The sequence below is a fragment of the Drosophila takahashii genome, chromosome 2L (genome assembly GCF_030179915.1).
Source record: "Drosophila takahashii strain IR98-3 E-12201 chromosome 2L, DtakHiC1v2, whole genome shotgun sequence".
Taxonomy (NCBI): Eukaryota; Metazoa; Arthropoda; class Insecta; order Diptera; family Drosophilidae; genus Drosophila; species Drosophila takahashii.
In genome coordinates, this window is record NC_091678.1 from 24098746 (window position 1) to 24126027 (window position 27282).

The 27282-nt window shown below is 41.1% G+C and overlaps 3 protein-coding genes and 1 long non-coding RNA gene across 7 annotated transcripts; 2 read left to right on the forward strand and 2 right to left on the reverse strand.

Annotated features, from left to right (window-relative positions):
* The first annotated feature begins 214 nt into the window (after positions 1–214).
* Cen (cerebellar degeneration-related protein 2-like) lies at positions 215–3215 on the forward strand. Its single transcript, XM_017149902.3, has 2 exons — positions 215–389; positions 465–3215. Exon 2 carries the CDS (start codon positions 506–508, stop codon positions 2873–2875), a length of 2370 nt encoding a protein of 789 aa, XP_017005391.2. The 5' UTR covers positions 215–389; positions 465–505; the 3' UTR covers positions 2876–3215.
* Positions 3133–5836, reverse strand: IKKepsilon (I-kappaB kinase epsilon). Its single transcript, XM_017149903.3, has 6 exons — positions 5614–5836; positions 4515–5541; positions 4176–4455; positions 4046–4121; positions 3859–3983; positions 3133–3798 (listed from the first exon to the last, which is right to left on the reverse strand). The coding sequence occupies exons 1-6, from the start codon at positions 5695–5697 to the stop codon at positions 3228–3230; spliced, it is 2163 nt and encodes a 720-aa protein (XP_017005392.2). The 5' UTR covers positions 5698–5836; the 3' UTR covers positions 3133–3227.
* A 228-nt stretch (positions 5837–6064) lies between these two features.
* On the forward strand, positions 6065–27243 carry LOC108062987 (SUN domain-containing ossification factor). Of its 4 annotated transcripts, XM_070217380.1 has the most exons (7): positions 17719–17922; positions 22011–22070; positions 22149–22170; positions 22269–22477; positions 22546–24518; positions 25608–26307; positions 26373–27243. In XM_070217380.1, exons 2-7 carry the CDS (start codon positions 22037–22039, stop codon positions 27134–27136), a joined length of 3702 nt encoding a protein of 1233 aa, XP_070073481.1. In that variant the 5' UTR covers positions 17719–17922; positions 22011–22036; the 3' UTR covers positions 27137–27243. The 4 variants fall into 4 exon arrangements, with proteins under 4 accessions (XP_017005384.2, XP_070073481.1, XP_070073479.1 ...); XM_017149895.3 differs by lacking the exons at positions 17719–17922; positions 22011–22070; positions 22149–22170 and adding exons at positions 6065–6403; positions 6474–7028; XM_070217378.1 differs by having other exon boundaries at positions 22011–22170.
* On the reverse strand, positions 15483–16767 carry LOC138911996 (uncharacterized). The gene is made up of 4 exons (XR_011417628.1): positions 16400–16767; positions 16216–16325; positions 15779–15885; positions 15483–15718 (listed from the first exon to the last, which is right to left on the reverse strand). It is a non-coding gene; the product is annotated as an uncharacterized lncRNA (long non-coding RNA).
* Positions 27244–27282: the final 39 nt, after the last annotated feature.

Consider the following 27282-nt stretch of genomic DNA (forward strand, 5'->3'; position numbering starts at 1 on the left):
TTTAAAAGCAATTTAATGCAAGAAATTAATTATTTAATTAGTTAACGATATTTCATATTAAATGTGTTTGTTTATATTGATAAAGCTGTTCAAACCCGGAAAGTAAATTATAAACTTTTAGAATATCCCAATACTTTTCAGGAGTACCCCTAATATTATTAATCCTGTTATTAAATTATTTCCGGATCTTTAAGGAACCTTTGTTCTGTGCTTTCCATATAGACGAATAGGATTAATAATAAATATACGTAATTATAAATGCAGTTGCACTAAGCACGTAGGGCTTTTTTTGCAGTCGCTGCAATACCATACTTTTTGTTTTTGGGGATGAAACAGTAAAAAAGTTACTGTTGTAGCTGTTTTTCCACCGTTGAGAGGACATTTGACAAGTAATCCCGACTTTTCCTGGAAAGCTCTGTATCAAAACGAACTAAAAATCGATTAAATCTTTATATTTTGTGCAGATTTTGCTTTAAGCCGAAGCTGCTCAAGGTCCAAGTCCAAGATGGAGGAATCCAATCGCGGTATGGCTGGCTGTGAAAACGTATCGCAGTTCATGCTCGATGACCTGCAATTAGCTGCGGAACTGGGAAAAACCCTTTTAGAACGCAACAAGGAGCTGGAAACCTTCATAAAGGAGTACAAAATCAAGGGGGATGAACAGGAGCTGGAGATTTTGCACCTTCGCAAGCACATTAATGCGATGACGGAAGTGAATGACTCAAGGCTGAAGGTCTACGAGCAGCTAGAAGTCGGTATTCAGGATCTGGAGCGAGCCAATCAGCGGCTTAATTTGGAAAAGAATCGCGATAAGAAGCAACTCAAGTCCCTGACCACCAACACGGAGGTTCTCGAAGCCCGCTGCGAGGAGCTGAACCAGCTTTTGAGCGATGCCCGGCAATCCTTGAGCACCGAACGGCGAAAGGTGGATCAATTGCAGCAGGAGCGCTACAGAATGCAGCATTCGGCCGAGGGTTCCGTTTCCAGCCACAGCATTCAGTCCTTGTGCAAGGAGCAGAATCTGGAGTTCTCCAAGCTGGATGTCATGGCCATGGCCAACTCGACGGGCTTGGAGGATCTCTCTTTCAGCAATGCCACCATGTGTGAGAGGACCGCCGCAAAGGGGGAAGACAACGAGGAACTGGTGAAGCTCCTCAGCGAAATGGAGATCCTGAAACGTGATTTCCTGGGAGAACAGCAGCGTTGCACCGAGCTGGAGGAGCAGTTGGTGACCATAATCCAGGATAACCAGGGTCTGCAAAGCCGTCTACTCGAAAACAGTGGCAACGAGGGAACCATGTCGATGCACGAAGAGTTTAGCCTTCTGGACGACGTGAGGCAGGGCCAGATGTGTAGTCGCTGTCTGAGGGATATAAACGAGAGTAATACCAATATGGATGATCAATCTTCCATCGCTCCGACCGAGGAAATCTACGAGGACGACGACCGAAGCATACAGAGCGAAAACACCTCAAAGTGCGACAACAGTGCGGCGGATTACAAGGAACGTTTTCGAATTCCCGAGGATCTTAATCTGAACGCGAGCGATAAGCCGAATCCCTATCGAGACCTAGTCGAAAAGTATGAAGCCTTGGTGGAAGTCAAGAGAACCTCAAATGCGGCCAAGAACAATTTTGCCAGCAATTCAGATGGCAAGACCATCACTGAACTAAGTCAAAGCAAAAAACCAGAAGCAAATGTTAACAGCTCAAAGGAATCTGACCTTATGCTGGAGGCAAACCGCAAGCGCACTCCAACTGAGTTTTCCGAATCCGAGACTACATCATCGGGATTCTCGGATGAAACTAGCAACAAATGCACACAAACCGACGAGCGTCCCAGCTTCTTCCTGTGCTCAATTAGTAATGGAAACGACTGTAAATTCAGTATTTACGACGATGTCAGTCCCATTGAATCTCATTTCCGGAATCGCCCCGAGTACAGGGAACTTTTCAAGGAGATATTCGGAGTGCTCAAGAAAGCTGCTGATAATAACGAGGTAGACAAGCTACCGTCTCTGCATGACGACGCACAGGCCATTGAAAAAATACCATTGATCCCGGCCAAAGTACCGCCGGTAACACCCGAAAGGGAGGAATCTCCAGATGACTTCATCGACGACGACACACAGAGCGTCGTGTCCTCGGTTATATCCAATCAGTCCATCGCAATGTCCGAGTGCGTAACCAAGTTGGAACGCAAAACAGCCAAGAAGCACATCTTTGAAGTCCGAAATCAACAACACCAATCGTCCCACACACAATCTACCCTGTTGAATAGCTCTTCGAAGGAAACGACTGTCGGGGAACCGCATGTTAAGCAGCTTAGGGAAAATGGCCAGGTACTCACTCCGCTCAAACGGGAACCACTCGAATATTTAACCGTAGGTGTCGGCATCAAAAAGAAGAACCGACGAAAGCACCGCAACCAAAGCTCCCCCGGAGATCGCATCGAATTGTTCAACTCGCGGGAGTTCACTCCCAGGAACAGTCCTCTGGCCATGAATCACCGCGGTGGACAGGGCAGCTCAAAGATGTGTACGGACACATTGAACGCGGAATTCGGACGCAGCAATCGCAGACGGACTACACCTTCCTCGAGCAATTGGAACGGTTCGCCAATGGTAATCTACAACAAGAACATGAATACTCCCCAGACTTCTCGTGGCCGTGTAATAGAGTTAAATGGCGTCGAATTCTATCATAATACGGTATCGCAAGATTTACATAAACTCAAGAAACTAGACTTATCTTATGCTGAAGTACTGCGCCGCGCCGATGCCGGCGATCATATTCCCACAAAATTACATTCCCAGCGGCAACAACACAACGGAGCCAATATACGAAAGAATCATCATCAGTATCGTCAAAAGTAACCTTGTTTAGAGAATGTAAATAATTAATTATACATTGCATTCTAGCCGTAGGGCATTATAACATTTTTTAAATTGTATGTGCCATGAAGTCTAGTCCGCCTTTTAATGTATAGACAGTTAAATTACAATAATAGATTAACTATTAACGGAAATTAAATTGTATTTCAGCATGATAAAATAAATTATTAAATGACCTACAAATATTTTACTTACTTCTGATACCTAAACTGTAATTAGGAAAATTCTTTGTTGATGCGTTTCAAGTTTCAGATATAAAATCAAACATTTATTGTAATCTTACTAGGTAAACAAAGGCCAATAAAATACTCTTTCACTTTCACTGCTTTCCAGGCTAACTGTTTTCAATACCTCCATTTGAAATTCCCAGTTTGCTAAGCAAACTTATTATCTCGCTGTTGGTTCTCATGACAGCCATCACTTCCTGTTGCTGCTGCTGCATCACCCGCAACCGATTCCTTTCCTCGATCTTGGCCAGCTGGTTATTGTTGTTTATTGTCTTCGTGTCCACGTCCAGTTTTAGCTCCGATTTTACGTGATACAGTTCATCGCGTATGCCGTTCAATTTCCGCTCGCAGTCACGGACGTCTTTCTCCAGGATTTGCGTTTTAAGATAGACAGTCTGGGCCAACTTGTACCAGTCCGCCAGGCACTCTGCGATCTGAGCCACTGTGGGATTTACATTATCCAAAAGCAAGGCCTTGATGCGCTTGCCGTTGTGATCCACTTTGATCTTCTCCAAAGCGTGAAACTGCTCATCGTTGTAGGTCAGCGTACGCGTGGCGCGATCTCGGAGCAGATGCTGCCAGGAGTCGCGCAGCCTTTCCACCAGATACTTGGCTTGGGCACTTGCCCTGGTCCTACAAGGACACTTCTTGCCGTGCATAGAAGAGGTCCATTGGTCGCTGGTTGAACGAATTAAAATTTGGTTAAAACGAATCATTTGCTTACTATATAATAGTTACTTGAGTTCATCATCTGTGACAAAATGTTTGTGCATTTGTGAGATCACATCGGCGGCGCCATCAAAGTCGCTTTTCACGTTATCCAAGGCAGTCAGCAGGATCTTTAACTCCGGATCCCCCTTTGTCTAAAATATAGGGAAACCAAATTGTTTAAATATTTTCTTTATAAGAAACCCCAATCACTTACCACTCTGGCCATGCTTTGAACCACATCTGCATAGTCAATTACAGTGGACAGCAAGTTGTCAAAACTCTCGGTTTTCCTGAAATATAAATTACAAGTTAAGGGCTGCACATTAATGCCTTCATCCACTCACTTTAAAAGCAGAGTTATCGTGGTTATTAGCATTTCTATGAAGTGCTCCACTCCCTTTTTAATAAGAATATCCATGGAAGTAAAGATGTCCACGCGTCTTTTGCATTCGTGACCAACGCTACAAGCGGATTTAGCCAAGCTGGCGTCATTTTCCACAGAAACATTGGGAGGAAACACGGGGAATTTGGGAAGATCCAATTGCTGGGGCAGCTGAACATTGTTGTCGTCGTTGCTGTACAGAAATATGGGCTGCTCCGTGGTGGTGACAGGGAATGCCTTTGCTGGAAGGGATGAAAACCATTAAAATCCCCAAAGAAACCTCGAAAAATTACAGACTTACCTATGGTTCGTGGAGTAACCTTTTTCTCCAGATGCTCGTTGTTGAACAACAGGATCTGCTTCTCCAGTGGCACCTCAGTCTGCAGGAAAATGCGTTCCCGGAAGTTGTCAATCTGCTCCTCGGGCTCCAGGAATACTTCCACGGAACTGGTGCGGTTGGTAAAAAATACATGGATGACGCGCTTGCGCAGAATGAGCGTCACCTCATGGAAGAACCGGTCGAATGACCAGGTTTTCTCCCTGTTCTCCTCAAGAAGCCCGGCTAGGAGCGGAGTCACCAGAGTCTTCAACCCCTGCGAGAGATGTGCATGCGGCGGCAGCGTGGTGGACCATTCTATGGGACCATTTTCGGAAAGCTGAGTGCCGGAAATCACCCCGGAAGCCTTCTTGGTGGTGATTTGGTGCATGGTCTCCCGGTTCTTCCTTCCCCCGAAGGGTCTAAAAGGCAGATTGCCAGTGGCCACGTGATACAGGGTAACCCCAATGGACCACAGATCCACATTGGCGGTGAAGGAGCGCTGGATGGACTTCCTCAGCACAGCACGCTCGTAGAGGTCGGGATGGAGGTACTCCTCTGTGCCGTACAGCGAGGCAAACGGCTGATTGTCCTCCAGTTCTCGGGCAGCACCAAAGTCTGTGAGCTTGTAGATGGTCTGGCCGTCCTCCGAGATGAACTTCATGATATTTCCGGGCTTGAGATCGCGATGCACCAGCTTGTTGTCCCGCAGATGCTTCATTCCGGCGCACAGGTGCTCCAGCACCAGTAGGAACTCGTGTTCCGGCAGTCCGTACGAGTTCTCTGGATCGTCCAGGATGTTGAAGAGACTGCCGCCGGTGCAGAGCTCCATCACTATCACCTTGCCACGACCCTCCTGATCCTCCTCGATGGCCAGCAGCTTTACTATGTTCTCGTGGTTGACCTTCTTCAGGGCCTCGAATTCCCGCATCTGCACATCCGCCGGCCGCATGTGACTGTAGGGATTGAAAGTCTTTACCGCCACCGATTCGCCGGTGATCTTGTTGACCCCCTGAAAAGCAAGGAAAATTCAAAAGGAAAGTGAGTCAAGACGAAAATTCGTAGTCGTAAAAAAAAAACTCACCTGGAACACGGATCCGGTGGCTCCCTTCCCCAGGACACTGGTCGTGCACCACACATAGCTCACGGAGCCGCGGAGGAAGGACATTTTGGAGCTGTTTTCCACCTATTTCCTTGTTATTTCGGTTTATTTCCAAGCGCCTCGATGGTGACAAACAAAACACTTGTATGAAAGGTCTATCGAAAACACTACTCAACAAGCAAGTCTTAACCATGCTTTTAAAAAAAAGTTTTTTTAGCAGTTGTAAAAATAAATGTTAATGATCATGTAGGAACAGTTATTACATTTAATATTTTATTTTGAATTTTTAAATAATTGTAAATAAAAAACAAGTTTTTAGTTCCCTGCTCACCAGTGTAGTCGATAGAAAGTAGTGAGCTCGGCGATTATCGTGACTGCTTCCCCCGATGGCTGCTACTTCGATAGCCCGCCTATCGCTTGGCCAGGCCATCGTTAGTTTTTTGTTGTTTTACGTGCGCGTTGACATTTTGCAGCGCTTTTAATTTATTATTATTATTTAAACTTACTAGTTAGGGAGTTGAATTCGCGTTCGACCTTCGACCGATTTCGGGCGCCGCAAGTTTGTTGATTTTTCCAACGAAACCCATGACAAAAGCGCTGGCAGGACGATATAGGAATTTTTTTGCGAGCGACTGCCCCGTCAGTTTGCAAAAATAGTAAAATAGTTAGAGCCAATTAGGCTTTAGCCCCGGTTAAGTTAAGTTAGAGCGACTAAAACGATGCACATGCGACTGCATTTGGTGCGCTTTATGTACATAAATCTACTGCTGAGGTGAGGAATTCGAGAGACTTTCCGTATACGGAGTGTTTTCTAAGGGGATTTTCGGTTTTTCCGATTGCAGCTGCTGTTTCTGGTTGTACGACAATGTGGCAGCTGCAGATGCACATGCACAGACACCAAGTAACGACGATGGAGATTCGGGCTCAGTCGAGGTGACTACGGATGCCGTTCGGAAGACCCACTTAAATGCGGAAGAACCGGCGGCGCCACCGAAACCGGAGCCTCCGCCCCCGCCACTCGACGATGGAGCTGCGTTGCCCACTCCAGATGGTGGCGAACCCACCATTTCGGCACCCTCCCCGGAGTCGCAAACTGGCAATCGGCCAATATCCGGGGACACGTCAGTGCCCGTGGAGGAACAGCCCGCGGTAGCCGCACATAGCCATAGTGAATATGTTAGTGAATTCGATTTAGCCGCTGATGGTGACGCCCCCTCATCCACCGCCCAAGTGCCAAATAATCAATTAAATTATAATAATCGTAATAATGCCGGGAAAGTGCATAGTTTTAGTGAATCGCAGCAATTAGAGCAACCAAAGGAATTGGAGGAGGAGGGGACACAATCGCCGGAGCTGCAGCAACAAAAACAACAACAACAATCGCAGGCGGAAGAAAGGTGAGTGGTTTATTGATCCTACACTCGCGGGCAACATCATAGTGGTTATAATGGTAATCGTATGGTTAAGTCAGAGGTTTAAGGAGTGCCTTTCGATATGATTTAATCATGTTTTGTTATTTATTTTTGGGTAAACAATGAGTAATACATATATACTAATGTATAATGTCTTTTTGAATGAAATGGAGCTATTTGTAAACTTATTATTTCAATTTGTAATATTCTTTTTTATTACTTTGCGGAATACCTATGCACTTGCCTTAGGAACGACTGGGTTTTTACTGATAAGTGCTAGTGACCCACTGACGTGCCTTTCTAGTTGTGTTTCCAGGGGAAGTATGTATTTCCCGCTGACGCAATTTCAGTTATCAATACGAAAGCATTTTCCCATCGACGTGACTTACTCGCTTGAACTTGAACATAAATCAAACATGAGGGCTACAGCAAAGGCCAATTTTAATTTACTTTGTCGAAGTCCAGAGAGAACAGAAAGAAACTAAAGAGAAGAAATACAGGGGTTGAATATGTGAAGCAGATAAAAAATGATAGCATGTCTGAAATGCAATCTCATTATTTTTTGTTTCCTACAAACTGGATTTTCATTCTAAAAGTGAAAAAATAAAAAATGTTTGTGGGTTTCTATTTGCACGGGCTGAATAAAATTCCATTTATGAAATATATTTATTGTTGTTGATCCTATTTTACCGCTACAAGATAAGTATACTCTACTAAGGTCTTTTCTCAAATATTAATAATTTGTCCCTAAAATTAAATGCTTTTCATATTTATTTCAAGCCATTCAAGAAAATAGATTAAGTTCCCTAGCATTGGCCTTCATCTACAACTCGTGCTGTTATCAGCTGTACTAAAGCTATTCGCTTCTTATATTGGGGGGCTCTTCTGTTAGCCGACTAAAGCTTATCAGCACTCCGGGCTTGTTGTTGTCACGTCTTGAGGTTGCGGGCACGATTTAAGTTCGTTCACATGCTTCACTTGCAACCCATCAACATCTGGGTGAGATAAAAGATGCCTTTCACTCATTTGTTCGCTGGCAAGGTCACCGCTGAATGTTTTGCTGGGGGTTTGCTTTTCTTTCCTATAAATAGCACTGTCCAATAATATGATTATCGATGGGCTATATGATACTATTCGCCAGCTACGTGTGGCGTCAAACTCATTTGTGATTTTTAAAATATTCTCAGGCAATTCCCAGAGTTTTGTTTACTTACTTGCACGCGACATCGCCACGTCGTTAATCTTTGTGACTGCAAATGCTTTTACAATTGCTGATAATTGTTTCGTATGTACTAGAGCCCTGCATGAATGGATCCAATGAATTATTTTGAATTTTTTTTGTTATATGAATGAATTAATTAGAATTTTGGAGTTTAATAGAATTGAATGAATTTGAATTTTGAGTTTAATAGAATTGAATGAATGAATGGCATGAATTCCGAAATAATTCAAACGACAATTTATTTTGAAGAAGAAAGGGCCATAATTTTGTGATTAAATCTGCCTGAATTTTATTTACTATGCAGTTAACATTGATTTGTTAAAAATTTTCCACTTTTTGTTCTCAAAAGAAAACAGAAAAAAAATCTGAAAAATTCAAAAAATTCATAAAATAATTCATTCAATTCATTCAATTCGAAATGAATTAGAACAACATTCAATTTATTTCACATAGAATTGAATTAAACAAATCAGAAATTTCATGGCATACTATAATAAAACAAAAATTGAATGATTCATGCAGGGCTCTAGTATGTACTACTCGTACGCTATACATAGTATTGCATTTCATAGTATACAAACCGCATGCATTTGCTTATATTTCATTGATAGAGTTTTACCCCCGCAACTTGATATTGATTAAGTGCAGCAATTGTTTTCAACTACGTAACTGGGGTTTATTTTTAGACATTTTCTGGCGCCATTAGGTAATCTTATCTAGTTCTAGATTTCATCGGTTCAGTTTTATGTGCATCCTCATCGCTGCTTGGTAAATATGAACTTGACCTTGGATTGTGTTAATAGTTTACTTATACTTGCCTTAGTAATTATTCAGGAGTGATAACTTACTTATTTTGCTACTGACAACTGTTCCCCTGAAATATATTTATGAAGAAGACTTTTAGTAGGAGTTTAGTAGTTTTCCAATCAGTTAAATTTTTTAACCGGGTTTAGCTTGAGATAAATTATTTTTTATATCTGTAAAGCATCCAGAAATGAATTAAACTGAATTACATGATTTTAGGCAAACTAAGTAATGCTTAATTTAAATGTAATTAATTATAATTAAGTACTGCTTGATTTAATTTATAAAACAACCGCCCATTTCTAGAAATTCCTTTCGCCAATTTAAGTGCTTATATAGCCCTGGGGTTATTAGGTTTTAGCAGTTAAACCGACATGTGTAAAATATTTTAAATAATAACTCATTCGCGGGCATTTCGTAACCAGGGGCCAAACTATATGTGAATTATATACGAAACTGTCTCTGTCCAGACGTGATCGCCCAGTGCCCGAACCCAACGCCATTTCCATACCATACCGATTCCAATCCAGCGTAGCTGCAACTCCAGCTCCGGCGATCACCCACGCGTTGTCTTGTCACAATGCCTTTTGCCGGTAATTTGCTTTACAGTTTTTCAATTTATTTTCCCCCGCCGCCTCCTCGGCGTGAGTGTACTTTCTAAATGCCTCCTCCGTCAGTCAGTCTGGGCCTATCTATTGGTGGCCGGCCATTTCATTCATCCCAAAAAGTAGAAAAAATCGAAGCTACGGTTTACGATTCGCAGGCACTGTGGGTGCCACAAGTGCCATGGAAAACTAAGATCAGACAAAAGCAACCTGTTTCGAATTCGGAAGAAGTAAGATTCCCTGACGTTCGGTAAAAAATAAATTCCACAAATGGAAAACAATGAAATCCTATACATAAAACTAAAATTTGTATATTCAATTTATTTTTAAATTTGTGAGAAAGATGGCTACATTATTTAGGATTCGTACCATAGTTTCTTTCGACCCTGTAATTTAAAAAAAAAAACAAATTAAAATAAACACCCCACCATAACGAGGTATCAAATCGCCAACTTTTATTCGCAGATCCTTTAAAGGCTTCGTTGAACATATTTCCATATCGTTTGCGACTTGATTTTAGTGCGCTGCTTTATCGAGGGTGGTAAAAGTGTTAAATGGGATCGAATCAGAGCTGGCTTCGATTGGATGTCATGTTTGTGTCTGGCTGGCCCCGTAAATGGCTTTATCAGTACGAAATTTACTTTCATTTTTTGCATTTGCCTCGAACAATTTTCGCCAGCGCCTCCTGACAGACATAAATAAATTTTTCCAGCCGCGTCGGTAGCACGCAGCCGACAGAATCAAAATCCATTTTAGCCTTCCAGACATTTCACACATTGCTGCCAGAGACCAGGGACTGAATGCATATATAGTAGTTGGTGTGTAGTATCCAAGTATCTGGCAGGTGATCGGCGAGCGAATCTTTCGCTGGTCGGGGAATTACTTTCACTTTCGATGCAAAGGACTCTCTAAAGAGATTTTACAATTTGGGCTTTCAAATGCATCATGATCTTGTTTAGCGTAATCAAACTTGGCAAAAAGCCATTATCATGTGTGTACGTACAATAAAGCGCAGTTGCACAGGGAAAAACTTGGACATCTATTCGAGGGCTTGAACTAAATATGGAGTATTATTAAGTTCTTCTAACATCTTCTAAATGATCTTATAAAAAATCTTTCATTATGAAAATAACAGATTAAGCGATCAATCCTAAGTTAGGTATTCTAACCATAAACTCTTGTTACTGAAAAATAAAATCCATATTAATACAGAAAGAAGCTAATACATAGAATTTTATGTGTAGTGCTATTATACTAAAAGAGAAATGTAAAAAAATATTAAATAATCCTTAACAATATATACTATAATTTTTACATCTCATAACCCAAAACGATCTAAATTTTTTCCGTGTGTCCCATGGACTTGCCCATAAAATTCACAGATCGTTCACGGCGATCAGCCAATTGGCACTTATGCAAATGTCTCGGACTTGCAGCTTCGGAGGATTATATTTTACGTATATGTACGTATAAAACTAGCGCCGATCTGCTGTCAATGATCGCTCAACGATCGTCATGAACGATCCTCTCCCACGACGGAATGGAATGGAATGAAATGATCGATCTTATCGCCTCGCCTCAATGTCCGAATACTTAATTGATTGTGAGCGTGCGCCCATTGACTTTCGTCAATCAATTTTGATCGCTGATCGTTGATCGCCAGGTGATCGCCGATTACTGATCTCGTCCAACTGCATTGATTAAGCCGCTGTCGTACGCCTTCACCTGTCTTTTTTCGTAGGCATTCCTCTCGCATTTTCGCTCTTTTTACTTGTATTTTTCATTCATTTATTTAGGCGCCTCTCTAATGAAAATCGGAAAACAAAACAACTCTCGCGACCGGCAGAGAGAGAGGGTCTGTGAAAAGCCGGTTTCTGCCGGCATTTTTCTCTCATGTCTTTTTGCTCCCCTTGTTTTGGTCTCTTGCATTTGTTATTTGTTACTGATTATCTGGCGAAAAACGCGGGGTGGTGGGGAGGTGGGGAGACCAGACCCCCAGACATAGACGTAGACGTGTAGACGTTTTGGCATCGTGCGGAGTGAAAAATGTTCGAGACGCGTAGGTGTCCAACTGGCGGGAGGGTGGAGGTGGGTGGTGGAAATGGAGGCGGAAGGGGGAGGGGCAAGGCAGCTGCTGCCGCGACTTTGAGTTATTATACAGTTTTTTTGTTAAACAAATTAATACGAAATTCTTCGGTGGAAACTGAGTAAACTGTTTGTTTGGTTGCACTTTTGATGGAGGTTTATTAAGTTGTGGGAGATTTTTTTATACGAAAATAAAACCGCGAGTGGGATGTTGCATATTTGGGATTCCTCAGCAATTCAATTGAGGAAATTAAAATATTGATTTGCACATTTTTAAAAGAAGTTTTAATTTCAATATTACACAATTGAAAATGGAAAAATTTAAAATGGGACTTTCCATAAACTTACCGTGCTTATAAATTTTATGGTTTTTGGAAGTAAAGATCATAAATAACTTTATGACTATTTTTTACATAACCTGACAGCACCGAAGATACAAGCATCTGCATTGCCATGAACATGGGATGCAAAATGCATAAAAACATACACAATCTTAACTACCGATCAAGGATCTTTGCATCAAACCTAACACAAAGTTCAATTGCTTTACTGTAACCTAAACTCTGAACTGGAATCCACCCTCTGAGGCACCGAGAAAAAAGGCCATAAAATCCCCAGCTGCCATTCCAACTTTCTTTCGCAGCTTAGAGCCCCTCTCCTGATTATCCCCCTCCCGCCCCTGGCCACCCACTCATCAGACTGAAGGCTCCGCCAATACTTCAACCACTTAACAACTCGTGTGTGTGTCTAGCGATTTTTGTATTTACAGTGAGGGAAATAGTTCAAGTATTGGAGACATTTATGTTAAAACTTTTTATCAGAAATAAAATCAATGGAATAATAATTAAAATTAAAATTTTTACTATTTCAACCTAAAAGTTGAATGTTTTTTGACTTACACACAAAAAAACAATTCGCGTTCAAATTGATATGCGCATGGTAAATTTCTGGCATATCGTTTTTATCGTGCAATGCCTATTTTTCTCTCTCAAAAATTTTCTCACTTCGAAAAAGAAAGGAAGAAGCAACGTGACAATGTGATACCACATAACGTAAAAACGATCATCGTTTCATATCAAGTTTTTATTGAGAAAAAACTTCAAAATCACCTCCTTTATTTTTTTTATTTAAAAATAATTTTCTACATGTTCTAAATATAGCTAAATTGAACGAAGCTCTAATTTTGTCCGGTGCACAGTTTCTGTTATTGTTGCTGCTGCCGTTAATGTTGCATTTGCTGCTGTTATTGCCGATGTTGCTGCCGCTGTTGCCATGGCTCATTGTGTAAGCGCTTTGGGTTCGAAAACACTTTCGCATTACAAGTGTTTATCTTTCAATGGCGTTGCTGCGGCAAGTGCAACAGCAGCAACAACAATGACTGCAACTGCAATTGCAATTACAACTGGCATCGTTCAATTCAATTGACACTTTTGGCCCGCGTAACCTTTTTGCCGTGTTGCACAAAAGGAGTCACAACAAATTGCTAAACACACACGCATCAAAGACAATTGGCGGCACTGTGGCTGTGTCTTTCACCCAGGCAAATTTGATTTTATAGACCTTATTTGTTTGGCCAACAGTGCAATTCGTCTGTGCCCACGTTGCAAATTTACGATTAACAATTTCACTTTCCGTTGCACTTGCAATTATGCTTGGCTAAATATTTGCTCATATTTATTGGCCTGATGTCTCTGTCCAGCCATCGATCGCTATCGCCGGCCATAAAATATATAGCCCAGACTCACGGGCAAAGCAAGCATTTTATGTTCACAAAGATATACATATATATCGCGTTAGATTTGCATGGGGATATATCCCTGTTTCTCTTTATGTTTTGGGCCTGGCCCACGCCGAATGCTAATGGTCCTGGCTGGCCAACAGATTTAGACATAAACCTGTCACATGGCGAGGCCAAACCCCCAGACCAGCGGGCTTCCTGTGGAAAAGGGGACTGGCATCTCGGCTTCGGCTTTGGCATCGCCATCGAGATCGGGAATCCATTGTGGGGGCTAAAGCCGTTTCCGACACCTTTTGCCACCCAAATGCAGCTGTGCCCCCGGGCAAGGAACACCAGGCACAAGTACCAGCACAGCGCAATCCATTCAGCCCACCAAAAATGCTTTGGGAAAACTGACTGGGCAAAGAAAATCTATTTTCCCCCGCTGCCGCCTGGTGGTGGGTGGAAAGCCTTGAGCTGCTCGCAAAACGAATATAAAATTTTTGATGACTTTCCTGATCGGTATTTTTGTGGCACCAAAAAAGATATAATTATTTTATACATTTTTATACTGCCAATCCAAATTCAGCCAATTAAAGTGACACGAAATTTATTGGAAAGTAAGGAGATGGTTTTTATGTGTATTTTACAACAACTTAATTGTATTTAATTGAATTAGTTTAATGTCAGCTTAAACAAAAAAAAAAGAAAGGAATACATAATTTAAACTTAAGTTTTTAAGTAGATTTAATGAATTTAATACTCTCTATCAATCAAACTGGATTTTTATTTTCCAAAATAAATAATCTTACTTATAAAAATAAATGCACGTAAATAAAAATAACCAATTTACTCAAAATATAAGTCTTAAGTTTCAAATTCGGACAGGAGCATGCACACAAAGAAATCGATTGGTAAACCACAGAATTGTTAATTTTACCAATCAAATACTTACTCTCACAACAACAATATTCATTCAACTGACTTTTTTACAGTACCCAAAGCAAAAACAAAATACACTCATAGAAATTTTCCGGTAAAATCGCCCTAAAAACAAGGAAAATCGCCCTAAAACGGGGGTCAATGGCGACTAGGCAACAAAATTAGGGCAAATTGCCCTAAAAATACGGGTGAATTTGTCACACATTTAGGGCGATTTTTCGTAGATCTAGGGCGATTTTTCTATTTTCAAAGCTAATTGCCCTAAAAATAGGAAATGAGACCCTTAAACTAAAGGCAGTTTCCTTTAAATCCAGGGCGATTTTTCTGGACTTATAGGCGAATTGCCCTGGAAATCGGAAAAAATACCTTTAAACTAAAGGCAGATTTTCATAAATCTAGGGTGTTTTTCTGGATTTTAGGGCAAATTGCCCTAGAAATATGAAAAAATATCCTGAAACTAAAGGCAGATTTTCATAAATTTAGGGCGTTTTTCTGGATTTATAGGCGAATTGCCCTAAAAAAAAGCAAAGTGCTCCCCAAAATTTCCCGGTTTTTTTTTTATAAATAAAAATACGATTTCATTATATTTTTTTTGTTTTTTTTTATATTTTTGTTTGTTGTTATTTACACAATTTCTAATTATATACATTTACATACTTTTCTACTTATTCTTATTGCTAAAAGAATTACATCGATCGTAAAAATAATGTTTTGGCTTAATGTATTTTTTGGTCTTTAGGTTGTGTGCTTCCGCCGGAGGGAATTTTAGGTCTTTTAAGGTTTATTACAATAAGTACTGATAGAAATAATATTTTTTTTTGGAATGAACAGATTGTTTCTTTAAAATAGTTACAGTTTTAAGGTTTTATAATCCTCCAAGAGTTCGGATAAAGCTTTACCATTCTTATCAGACTCTAAATGAATTTCATAAAACATTTTTTGGATATATGTCGTGGTTTAAAACAAAAAATATTTTGAAGCACACATCAATACTTTTCAATAAGGTTCGCATTCTATAAAAAAACCTCTGATAGGTAAACTGGAAATTCACCAAGGTCAAAAAGGGCTTGTTCCCACGTTGCAGCTGAATGGTTGCAGTTTCGGCTTTCCGGATTAGCAATTTTCCGTCAATGCCTTTAGATGTGTTTGCAGTTCCCCAACAGTAGCCTTCCAAACCAAGAAACGGCTTCGCGGGTCCGCAATGGTGTGCTTCGCGTTCTTGCTCCCGCCGTCCTTCTTTGTCATTGCTGTCGCACCAACACTGAATGGATCGCAAGCCAAATTAAAGTTGATTGTATCTCTATTAAATAAAAACAGTCTATTTATTGAATGAGAAAAGAAAAAGAGAAAAAGCACATACCTTCAGCGTGGCTTTCCAAAGATTTGAGCAGTTTTATTCCCTTACTTTCGCTTTTAAAAAGTGCGAAAAGTGGTTTGCGGAAGCTGGATCTCAAAGACGTTCTCAATCTAAAACAAGAAAAAAAATTGTTAGAAATTAATATAAAAATGCACTACTAACAGTCAGAATTTTCATTTAGCCTGCGATTGCGTTTGCTGCTACTTCTGGAAAAAAAGAAGCAACAAAAGCAAATTTCGGTTACTGACGAAATGACGCAATAGAAATATGGGGGTTATTTTGGCATATGCACTTGTGAATGCGGTTTGTCCGGTGCATAAATACAGATTTCTTGTAAATATATACATATGTATGTGTGTATTCTGTTGCATCATCTTTTTAACTCAAGCATTATTTACATATACACATACATATATGTATACTCTTATTAATGATCTTACTTTGTTTTGCCACACTTCCAAAACTTCCGCTTCTGGACCGTCTAGTTGAACAGGAATTTCTCCTCGTAGCTGCTTCCAGTCAATTTTTTTAAAGTTTCAGCTGCATTTTCCTTTGTTACAGATATGTAAATTCAATTAGTTATTAATATCCAAATTGCACAATTATATGTATGTATGTACTCACCAGAAAACAGAGAAAGAATCGCCTCCCAAGTCCTTTAATAGCGTTTACATTTTTCACTTTTTCACAAACAAAAGGTTTCACAAACACGTCTTTCGCCGCCAAGCGCCCGAAAAATTATGACAAAGTCTAGACAATGCAACTCTTTCTACCCCCACCCTTGCCACTGCAACGGACGAAAAGTAGCAAAGAAGAAGAAAAAGGGTGGACTTCTCTAAAGTCAAATGCGCTCAGCATCAAAATTCATAGAAAAAGGTCCGCCCTAATATACACACACATTCACTTGTTTTGACCTGCCAACCACACACACATACACACATATTACATATGTATCCATTAATTGCGTCTTAGAATTTCGTTTGACTCTTCCTTGTTTTTAGGGCAATTTCAGAACATATTTTTGGCTATTTTGTTCTGCGTTTTAGGGCGATTTCGCCCTAAAAAGAAGGAATTACTTTTGGAGTCGACTCATAAAAATTCGCCCTAAAAAACAGGGCAAATTTGGCGTTTTGGAAAAACTAACCCTAAAAAATATTTTCCATGGCGATTTTTCGTATTTTTAGGGCTAGCCACCCGTATAATAAGAAAATTTTTCGTAGTTTTAGGGCGACCTCGGTTTTAGGGCGACTTTTCTAGTATTTAGGTAAAAATTTCTATGAGTGTACACGTTACTATTTTTAATAGTAGAATACTTTTTTATAGTTACGTAACTATCCGTATAGGTCAATTTAACAATACAAATTTTGTTTGAGAGTAGCCTTTAAATAAAATAAATCTTTTATTTTCCTTATTCAATAGTAAGCTTTTTTTTTTAATAAATAGTTCGATTTTTATGAGTGGATATTCCATATGTGAAATGCGATTTTCACACTTTTTTCACTCTCAAGACTATATAACTTCCTCAAGAAAAGGGGCCTTTGAAAAATGATCTACTCACACCTGAGCTCATTTGAAGCATTGCCACTTTTAGGTGCTTTCCTTTCTGGCCATCAATTTGGATTTTTTTCGCGTCAGTTTTCTTAGATGGATGAGGGGAGCTGGGCGACAAGTTTGCCGGCAAAATGCTTCTCAGCTGCAAGTGCAGGCCGATGCAAGATGATTGCGAGATGTCGATGTGGATGTCTCGGTGGCTGAGGTAATGCTCTCTTTCCGACTCTCTCTCCCTCTCTACGTAGTCTGTCTCGTAAAGCTAAAGCTTGTTTTCCCGATATGGCGGCTCTCCGAGATATGGCGTCAAATATATCTGCACACTTGGACCACAATTACCTAGAGCCGACTCCGTAATACGTTCAGTTCTCATTTCGATTTCCAGTGGTGCGATCGTGCGCTCCGCTACCTCGCCGGTGGTGCCACCTCATCCGCATCCTCCCATCGTTGGGTGTTTGAGATCGCGAATCGGAATCCTATACCTTATCTAGTATCCTTGACATCCTTGTTAACCGACGCGCTCGTGTGTGTGTGTGTGTGTAGATGTGCCTGCAGTGCACTTTTTTCACAAAACACTTGATTTAATTTGGAAATTTCAAGTAATTGCCAGCACAGAGAGAAAATATAACAATATATTCCTAAAAATTTATTTAAAATTCATATTTTCTATCAGAAAGCTATTTCTGTTCATATTTGTTAAATTTTTTGAATTTTGGTTTATTAAAATGGATCAAGATAAGGTGTAAATATAAAAATATTATTGTTTGTTGAGTACTCGATTTATTATTTAATTTCAATATACTGCCGGTATACACAAGATAAAACAATTCTAGGATATTTTTTGTAATGTTTATATATTTTAAATATTCTTCAAATAAGTTCAATGTTTCTAATTAATTTGCTAAAAAAGTAGCACATTTTAATTTTCGTATTGTTATATTTTTCCTCCGTGTTGCTTAAAAAAAGAGTCCTTGAAGAAACGTTTAATTAAGAAAACCCAAACCATCAATAACCACAGCTGAGATCCCTTTTATCTTCCTACTAGTAATAGTAGTTTAAAGTCCTTAGAAACCCGTCTGACCCAAATTGATTTCGCATATCGATCAAGTAAATACGAAAAATAGCTCTTAATTGCAATTATTTCCGCCAACACCTTTTGTTTGTCAAGTGGCAATATTGATTGTGGCTTTGGTTAATGTTTGATCTGCAAACCGGATGCCCATTAAGCGAAATTGCCACCAAGTGTTTATAATTTAGTTTGTTCATCAAATCACTATTTGTAGCCACTCTAAGTTGTGCAAATTTTGATGAAGAGCAAACAGAAGTCGCGAGATTTGGGAGGAACAAATACTAGATGGTTGATCTATAATAATTGTAAGTGGGCAAGCACACCCACATTGGAAAATGTGTAGTTTTGAATTTGAGCGATATTTCATGTGCGTAAGACATTTCAATGCTGTTCGAGAATAGCGACAAAAGACATTATAAATATTTGCATCCATGCTTCTTTGCCGCAGACCAGACATATTACAAATTCGCTTATGGTGAAAACTGCCATCATAATTAAGATTCATTTTCGTTTTCATAGTTTTGTTTTGGTTCAACTTCTGACCATTTTGTTTCTGGGTTAACCCATAGACTCGTGCTCGAAATTTAAGTTAATAACTGACTTATTTGGGTTCGATTTAGTTGTTTAAATATGTTTACGAAAATTTTAGTAGCTCATTCAAATACTGACAAACATTTTAGGGAGCAACATGGGCTGGAATTAAACAATTTTTAACTTTTTCTCATCAATTTGGAATTTTTATCGAAATATATTAATCTGTATGAGAGATTTCCTCTACAGGAGCTGCGCCCATAAAATATTTTCACTTTTCACACTTTTTAGAAACTGAAGCAATTTTCACATCGTTGCTGGAATATGTTGTATTTATTAATTTATTCAAAATTCAGCCGAAAAGAAAAGCCAGAAATTCCTGACAAACGTGTAGACAAGTTGGTGCAAAAATAAAAAAATCAAGAAAACGCAACTGCCGGAACGGCCAGGTTAACCCAAAATGCCTTACATGGCTTGACTTACTGCCCAGGCAGACAGTTTGCATACTTTACTCTGCGTTGTTGTTCAGACAAGTCATAAATATATATGTATGTACGATATATATTCATAGCCAGCTGGGAAGTTTTCCTTCTTGAGACCAGGGACTTTTGGAGGATTGTGGGCGTTTTTGACGCGACTCGCGGCCCAGGCCAATAATTATTATAGAATAGTTGAATTTACATATGTTGGCCTGGCAGGAATGGGAAGTGTTCCGCCCTCTTTTAAACTCGCGAATTGGACACATTTAACACTGTGGTTTAGCACCCATTTGATACACTTTTCTTTTGAACCGAGAGAAAGAGGAACTAACAGTTGCGAATTTTGGTTAATTAGTTTGGGACCTTTAAACGAACAAAATGGAAAGAGTAAACTGCTTGGGCGATAGACACTCTCTTGTTTATTATGTAATAAAAATGCATACAAATGTGCGCTAATTGTTGCATGTCGCCCCTCGAAAGGCCGCTTTTTTTCATCATTTTTCGAACCACTTTGTTTCGTGAGGCTTCGAGAGATTCGAGGTGGGCCAAGTCCACTCAAAAGTTGAATTTTTTGTTCCCGCTGTCATCTCAAGTTTCCGGTTGGTAGGACTGAAGATCAGATGGAGATGATGCCGAGGCGTCTGGTATCAGTGTCTCGGTACAACATTTTTTTGATTGCTATTAAATATTATTTTTTAATAACTTCCTTTTTTTCTTAAGAAAAAAAAAATTAATATGAAATAGGGTCAATTCTGCATTATTTCATATCAATAATAAACCGATATGATTTATATGAAATTTATGCTTTAAACATATTCACTTGATATTTTTTCATATCCAATATCCAATTTTCATACCCCAATATGGCATTCTTTAACAAATAATGTTAAATATGGTAAACGTAATCCTTATTAATGAATGATATGAATATCAATCTGATCAGTTGTCATTTTTTTTCTGAGTAGAAAAATAATTGTATTTTTAAAACTATTTACAATAAACATTTATAATACTTGAATAATACCCACATTTTTCGCCCATCAATCGTTTTATTTGCTTAGGTCAGTTACTTACATTTCAATTGCTTTCTTATTTTTTCATTGCTTCGTTTGTTGTTTTTCGATTATGTCAAAAGCGCGTTGAAATTGTTGAAATTATTTTCTGTTTACTCGACTTCGTGTTTATTTGTATTTTTGGGCATAACACTTGTTGCTGCTCACATTGATTGATTTGTGTATTAGTATTTAAATAACTTAAATAACATTAAACATTATTGTACAGAAAAAAATGGTGGAATAGTTTAATTAACTAAAAATATTAAAGTTAACTAAATTCTATTTGAGCTTAAATTCACAAAAAGCCTTTAAATGGAACTTTATAAAAACAGACTAGGCCAACAGGTTTTATTTGGATAAATATTTGTTTTGGACCTGAATTCCACATTTAATTCTTGTGACGGAAGTGGGAAATCCCAAGGAAAGGGAGAAAGTAATCTATTTGCGACTTAATCTCATGCATAAAGAAGCAGGAAATCCACATGAACAAGCGTTTTATAGGCAACAATAGAGATGCAGCCATGACATAATAATATATGCCACAATAAAAATATATATACTTAATGCACACGAGAAAACGCATTTAAAGGAATTTATTCAGGCCCCCGTAGAGTCGCCATTAATTGTACGAATTGTTGAAAGCGGTCAGTGACCAAGAAATTTAAACATTGAAATGGCAAATATATTTTGGCTATCTCTACCAAAAATAATTGCACTTATCGCGTTCTCAACTTGACATAATTTGATCAATTTATTTATAAACTGTCAACGCCCCCACAATATTTTCATAAATCCGATTTTGACACAATTTCTATTTTCACGCACATTTCCTTGAAAGGCGTATATAATATGTCATATAGTACTATTCAGTCTGCTTAATTAGTTTTAAGACTTTTACATTTGCCCTGTCAGATCTTCTCTCTCACAAGCATCTTGAAATCATTTTTACACAAAAATTCAACATAATTGCAAAACTGCAATATATATTTTTGCAAAATTTCAGCAACCAAAAATGACAAAGTTGAGAAATTATTTTTCTATTTATAATCTTGTTGTTTCAAAATTTGGTTTAGTTCTAAGCTCTTTGAACTGTAAATTCCCCGGTAATTAAAAAATACTCAGTAAGTTCATGTCGACAAATAAATAAGCGATCGCTATCACGCCTGCACTTTACATTCAAATGTGGATCAGTGAATTCTCCGCGAGAAGTCTGGGTTTTTTCACCGCACCCCCTTTAAGGTTCCCCTGACTTTTTTTCACAGCTGCTGCGAGTTCGCTCGTAAGAAATAAAGTAAAAACAAAACGTTCTCAGTGTGAGTTCGAATATTGTTTCCATATTTACATACTTTGCACCTCCGTCAGTCGAGTATTATGACTTGCTCTAGATATTTGCTTCTCGGCAATCAGCTGGACAAGATTCCAACGTGGCCTAAACTCGGTTCCCATTTGGCTTGCGGATACAGGCGAGAGAGATATTAAATCTAAAGCAGGGTCACAGCTGTGGTTATTTGATCAGCCAATACGTAATTTAAACAATGATCACCCGCAATTAGAGCCCCAAAAATTGAATGTACGAAAAATGCTGCTACAATTCGTTATGAAGTTCATTTGTTGTGAGTTGAAAAAGCTGAAAACAAACCTGACCATGTTTCTAATATTCTTCTGGATTATATGGTTCTCTCAAATAATAGCCATATCAACGGTGTTCATGAGGTGGGATATTAACTGTACTGAACTGTACCATAAAAATACCTTATGTCCCAGATTTTTGTATAAATGCATTGTATTTTAATTTCTCAATTTTATTGCAGCTTTCCTGAGATCATTACGGAGCTGCCAACTGTCACTATTACAGAGCTGCCCCTGGATCGAGTGAAGAACCGCCTTGAATCGGTTATCCTCGATGATTCCCAGGTTACAGCGGGCAACCATAGCGATGAGGAGCAACATCAACAGCAGCCACCTCATCAAGATCAGCCCAAGATAATCCTTGAAGGTGACAAAGAAGTGCCTCAAAAGGGTAAGAAATATATTGTAAAATAAACTTAAAAACTTTAATAAGAAATTAATTTAATTTCTACCTTTTAGACGAGCAATTGCCGAAGATAAATGATCCCGGAGGAGGCATCGACCTAGAGGGATTACCTGCACAGGATGCAACGCCAGCAGGTGAAAGCAATGAAACCAGCGAGGAGTTGCAGCCTACAGGAGGATCATCTGCATCCAATGACACGGAGGCCACAGCGAACCTGACGAGTGCCAACGAGGAGGTGCCCATGCCTGTGTTCTCCGAATGGGCGCAAAAGCAAATGGAGGCTGAGGCCAGCCGAGAGCAGGCCATGGAGCTGGAGCAGCAAGTGGTGAATAACTCTGCCCAACGCAGGAACAACACGGGATCCTCGAGTGGAAAGCCGCCGACACTGAAGCTGCGCTCCAAGAACTACGCCTCTCCGGACTGCGGAGCCAAGATCATTGCACACAATTCCGAGTCCAAGCACACGGAGGCCGTGCTCACCCAATCCACCGATGAGTATATGCTGAGCACTTGCGGAAGTAGGATTTGGTTCGTCGTCGAACTATGCGAGGCCATTCAGGCGCAGAAGGTGGACGTGGCCAACTATGAGCTCTTCAGTTCATCGCCTAAAAACTTTACGGTCGCCGTTTCGAAGCGATTCCCCACCCGCGATTGGAGCAATGTGGGACGCTTTGCGGCGGAGGACAAGCGAACGATTCAGACCTTCGAACTGCATCCTCATTTATTTGGAAAATTCGTGCGCGTCGAGATCACTTCGCACTACGCCAATGAGCACTTTTGTCCACTTTCGCTGTTCCGAGTGTTCGGCACATCCGAATACGAGGCTTTCGAAACGGAAATTCGGCCCAGCGATGATCTGGATGATTTCTACGACGACTACGGGGCTCAAGAACAGAAGGCAGCCGTGGGCAGTGGTGGCAACATCTTTCAAAGCGCCTCGGATGCGGTGATGCAGATGGTTAAGAAGGCAGCCGAGGTGCTGGTGAAACCCACAAAGGCTCTTAAATGGTCGGCTGACTCGCTGCTCTGCCAAACACCTGCATTTGAAGCCTACAACTGCAGCAACTGTAATAGCACCTTGGTGGAGAGGATCAACAGCCTTCTGTCCTGCCAATTCCAGCAGCTGCAGCTGCTCCTCAGTCTCACTCGTCTGCGAGCAGATCTTCTTCAGAGTCGTGTGTGCCAGGAGGATTTCGGCATAAGCCTAATGGGCTCCGATTCCTCGAGTAAAATGGGCAAGGAACAGAGCTATTTCCTCAGCATGCTGCCAGCGGAACATGTGGGAGCTATGTGCAAATTGATCCAGGCGGAGCAGAATGTTACCGATCAACAGCAGCAAACGAAGACGCCAGCGTTGAAGCAGCATGTCAGTGCGCCCGAGCAGCTGCAGGATAATGCCACGGCCACGGGAGTTCGTCAGGATTGTGAGAACATCGAGGGAAGCCAAGCAAGAAGAGCTTCGGAGAAGGAACCTCCTGCAACCCCGAATTTGGAGGTTATGGTGGCCGAATCCAGCCAAGAAGTGCCTTCAGTGGAAGACCCGTCGTCGACCTCAAGTGAAACTTCCTCCACCACGAACTCCACGCCAGCCGATGTGAATATATTCAATGTGGCAGCGGAGTCCGAGGAAGTGGTGCTAAAAGTTCAGCTGCCTCCGGAGCCAACTATGCCAACCACTTTGGAAGCCAGCGACGTGGAGTCCACCACCAACGCTCCAAGCACCAATGTGCCTTCGTCATCCAGTGAAGTTCCGCCGAACGGAGATCTAGCCATTGAGGAGGGAAATCCGGCCAATTGGGAAAGCATTGACAATCTACTGACCACCACGGTGGCTTCGATAACTGCTGGCGGAGGAGCAGCTGCCGCTGCAGCAGCTGTGGTGAACGGAAACGGCAATCTGGGCATGGCAGGTGGAGCAATTGGAGCAGTTGGATCAGCCACGGGATCAAGCGTGAATCTGCAGCAGAAGCTGACGAACGGTGCCCAGTCGGAGAGTGTGTTCATCAGACTCTCCAATCGCATAAAGGTGAGTGTTACAAGATCCCCCTTTCAAGGGGTTTCCGCCCATTCATGTGCGTCATCAGTTGGCGTGGCGAAAAATACAGAAATAAACGAAAAAGCAAACTAGAAACTAGCTAGGCAACCACCCACGCAGGATGAAGTGGGGGTTAGTAGAAACCTTCGCAGTGGCCGGAAGACAGAAGCCAAATTATACACTTGCTAGGAGTCATGTAATTATATTTGGAACCGGGTGTTGAAAGAATAAGTCATTCAAGGGAATATTATAACAAGTTCTCTTAAAAAATAGCCTTAAAAAAGGAAAACCTAATATTAACTAATAAAATGTTTTTTTGTAATATCTGTTTAGTTGATTTTATATAATGTGAAATTTTAAAGGATGTATTTATACTAGCCTTTTACCTAGCAAATCAGCACTCGCAAAATCTCTTAAAGTTTTTAAAAAGGGTAACACCTAATCGACTTCTGGCACTCGCAATCTCTTTGTGACTTGTTTATAGCCAGCTTGCGTGCTGGCTGCTCATTACAAGCGGCAGCCACTTCCCGTTTTGGACTCCGCCCAAGGATTGTGTAGTGGTTCATCCTTGTAACAGTTCTGCCAGCCAATTCGCTACCTTGCCGACCGACGTCATCAATATACATATGCGAATCCATTCAAAACCATACTGTGGTTACGCAGAGAAAAATTGGAATAATTTGTGGATAGAATTTTAGAAACTGGTTTGCAATATATTGGTTTTCTTGAAAACATTATTATATTTATGTTTTTTATAGATAAATTAAAATGTCTAAGATAGGCACCGTAATCATTATGATTTTAATATGATAAATAAATCACACAATAATCATTGTTTTTATCAAAAAAAATGTAAACTTCAGAATAATGATTATTTTTGAGTTTTAAAATAAAAATCATAAAGCCTGGTCTTATACTTGGTTTGATATTTAAATCAGTTCTTCAGAAACCGCGAATTCTTAAGATTTATATTGATAGTTTAATATTTGATGGTTCTCCCATTTCTCTCCGTGTTCCACCCGCTAAATTCACTAACCACTGGCTTTGAACGACGCTTTGAACGCTTTCTGTCTTCCGCAGGCGCTCGAACGGAACATGTCGCTGTCTGGACAGTACCTGGAGGAGCTCTCGCGGCGCTACAAGAAGCAGGTGGAGGAACTGCAGCAGACGCTAACGCAACAAACGCTCACGGTGCGCCAGCTGGAGGACCAGAGCCGGCGGTATGTGGAGCAGGAGCAGCTGTACCAGCAGCAGAGCGCGGAGCTGGCCGGCGAGGTGAGGGCTCTGTCCTACCAGGTGCAGGCCTGCATCCTGGTTATCATTATTGTGGGCACCTGCATCTTTCTGATGCTCGTCCTGGGCACCGTCTACTACCGCAAGTTGCGCCGCCAGCAACAGCAGCTGCTGAAGAAGGATCAGCCGGGCAATCCACCTGTGGCCACCAAAACCAAGCTGGATCGCCGCAAGTCCTATGAACAGATGCCGAATCAAACGACGCCCAAGCAACGGCGTCCCAGCGAAGAGGCCATGCTCATTCTGAAGGAGTGCGGGGACACCGTCTTGCAGGAGCAGGATCCTCCGAACAGGCAGCGCAAGATTTCCGTTTGCTATGGTAGCAACAATAATATAGCCGCCAATATGCTAGGTGTCACCACAAACGGCACAGGGAATGTCCGGAGTTCCCTGCACAGGCGCAAGGGAGCTAAGCACTCCTGGCACAACAGTCTGGACACAACGGAGACTTCCTGCGGCGAGCAAACGGACAAGTTCTTCGATGTGGGTGAGTATTTGATTGCAAAACCCTCGGTCAAAATCGAAAATGCTAACAAATTATACCCATTTCAGACACCCTTAAGAGCATAAAACAAAGCTCCGGCAAGGCGGGCAAAAAGAAATCCCAGCAGCTGGCTCTGAAACGTCAGGAATCCGCGCCAGCTAGCTTCACGCAGGATCTGCTCGCCGAGGAACCAGCCACGCAGAGCGACTTCGATGAGAGCCTGATGCTGGACAACGATGATTTGGCCAACTTTATACCTACCAGCGATCTGGCCTACAATGAGTTCATGCCCGAGGGACCCTCCGGCTACCAGATACTGGACACAGTAGACGGAAAGACCGAGAAGGAGCAGGGGACAAAGAAATCGAGACGCCTGTCCTCGCCGGCATTCTTCAAGTCGCCATTTAGCAAGAGCAAAAACAAGGGCTACAGCTTCAATGGCATCAAGAACAGCCACTCGGTACACGAGCCCACGTCCTGGGAGTGGTACCGCCTGAAGCGGAGCGAGAAGCACCAGCAGCAGCAACAGGCGAAGCTGGCCAGCAAGAGCTTGCCCAGCGCCAGTTTGGACAGCTCGTCGCTGTCGGAGGTCAATTTTCCCCTGAACGCCAACACCGCCACGCAGAATTCCTTCCGGATACTGGGCGAGGCCATTCTGTCCTCCGGGGAGGGACGCATCACCCCGAATGGGAATGGCAATGGCAATGCAACGCCTGGTGGTCTGGCGAGCAGCAGCAGCGGAAGTGGCAGCGGTGGCAGCACCACCTCATCCACCACCAAGAAGAAGCAGCGCGCCCTCAACAACCTCTTTCGCAAGGCCTTCGATTTTTAACTAGAACCCAAACCCAGTGTTTCGATTTAGTTAACATTTTTACATCAGCGTACATTGTAATTAATCGTATAGATTCGGATCGACATTCGATACATTGTTTGTACAAACGAATTGTTATTTTTTGAGGACTTTGAAGAGGCCCGAGA

Coding starts and splice junctions, on each gene's coding strand:
- LOC108062987 (XM_017149895.3), top strand. CDS start 6,351: ATGCACATGCGACTGCATTTGGTGCGCTTTATGTACATAAATCTACTG. Junction 7,029..22,268: donor CAATCGCAGGCGGAAGAAAG/GTGAGTGGTTTA, acceptor ATTTTATTGCAG/CTTTCCTGAGATCATTACGG. Junction 24,519..25,607: donor GACTCTCCAATCGCATAAAG/GTGAGTGTTACA, acceptor TGTCTTCCGCAG/GCGCTCGAACGGAACATGTC.
- IKKepsilon (XM_017149903.3), bottom strand. CDS start 5,697: ATGTCCTTCCTCCGCGGCTCCGTGAGCTATGTGTGGTGCACGACCAGT. Junction 5,542..5,613: donor CCACCGGATCCGTGTTCCAG/GTGAGTTTTTTT, acceptor CTTGCTTTTCAG/GGGGTCAACAAGATCACCGG. Junction 3,984..4,045: donor TTCAAAGCATGGCCAGAGTG/GTAAGTGATTGG, acceptor CCTATATTTTAG/ACAAAGGGGGATCCGGAGTT.
- Cen (XM_017149902.3), top strand. CDS start 506: ATGGAGGAATCCAATCGCGGTATGGCTGGCTGTGAAAACGTATCGCAG.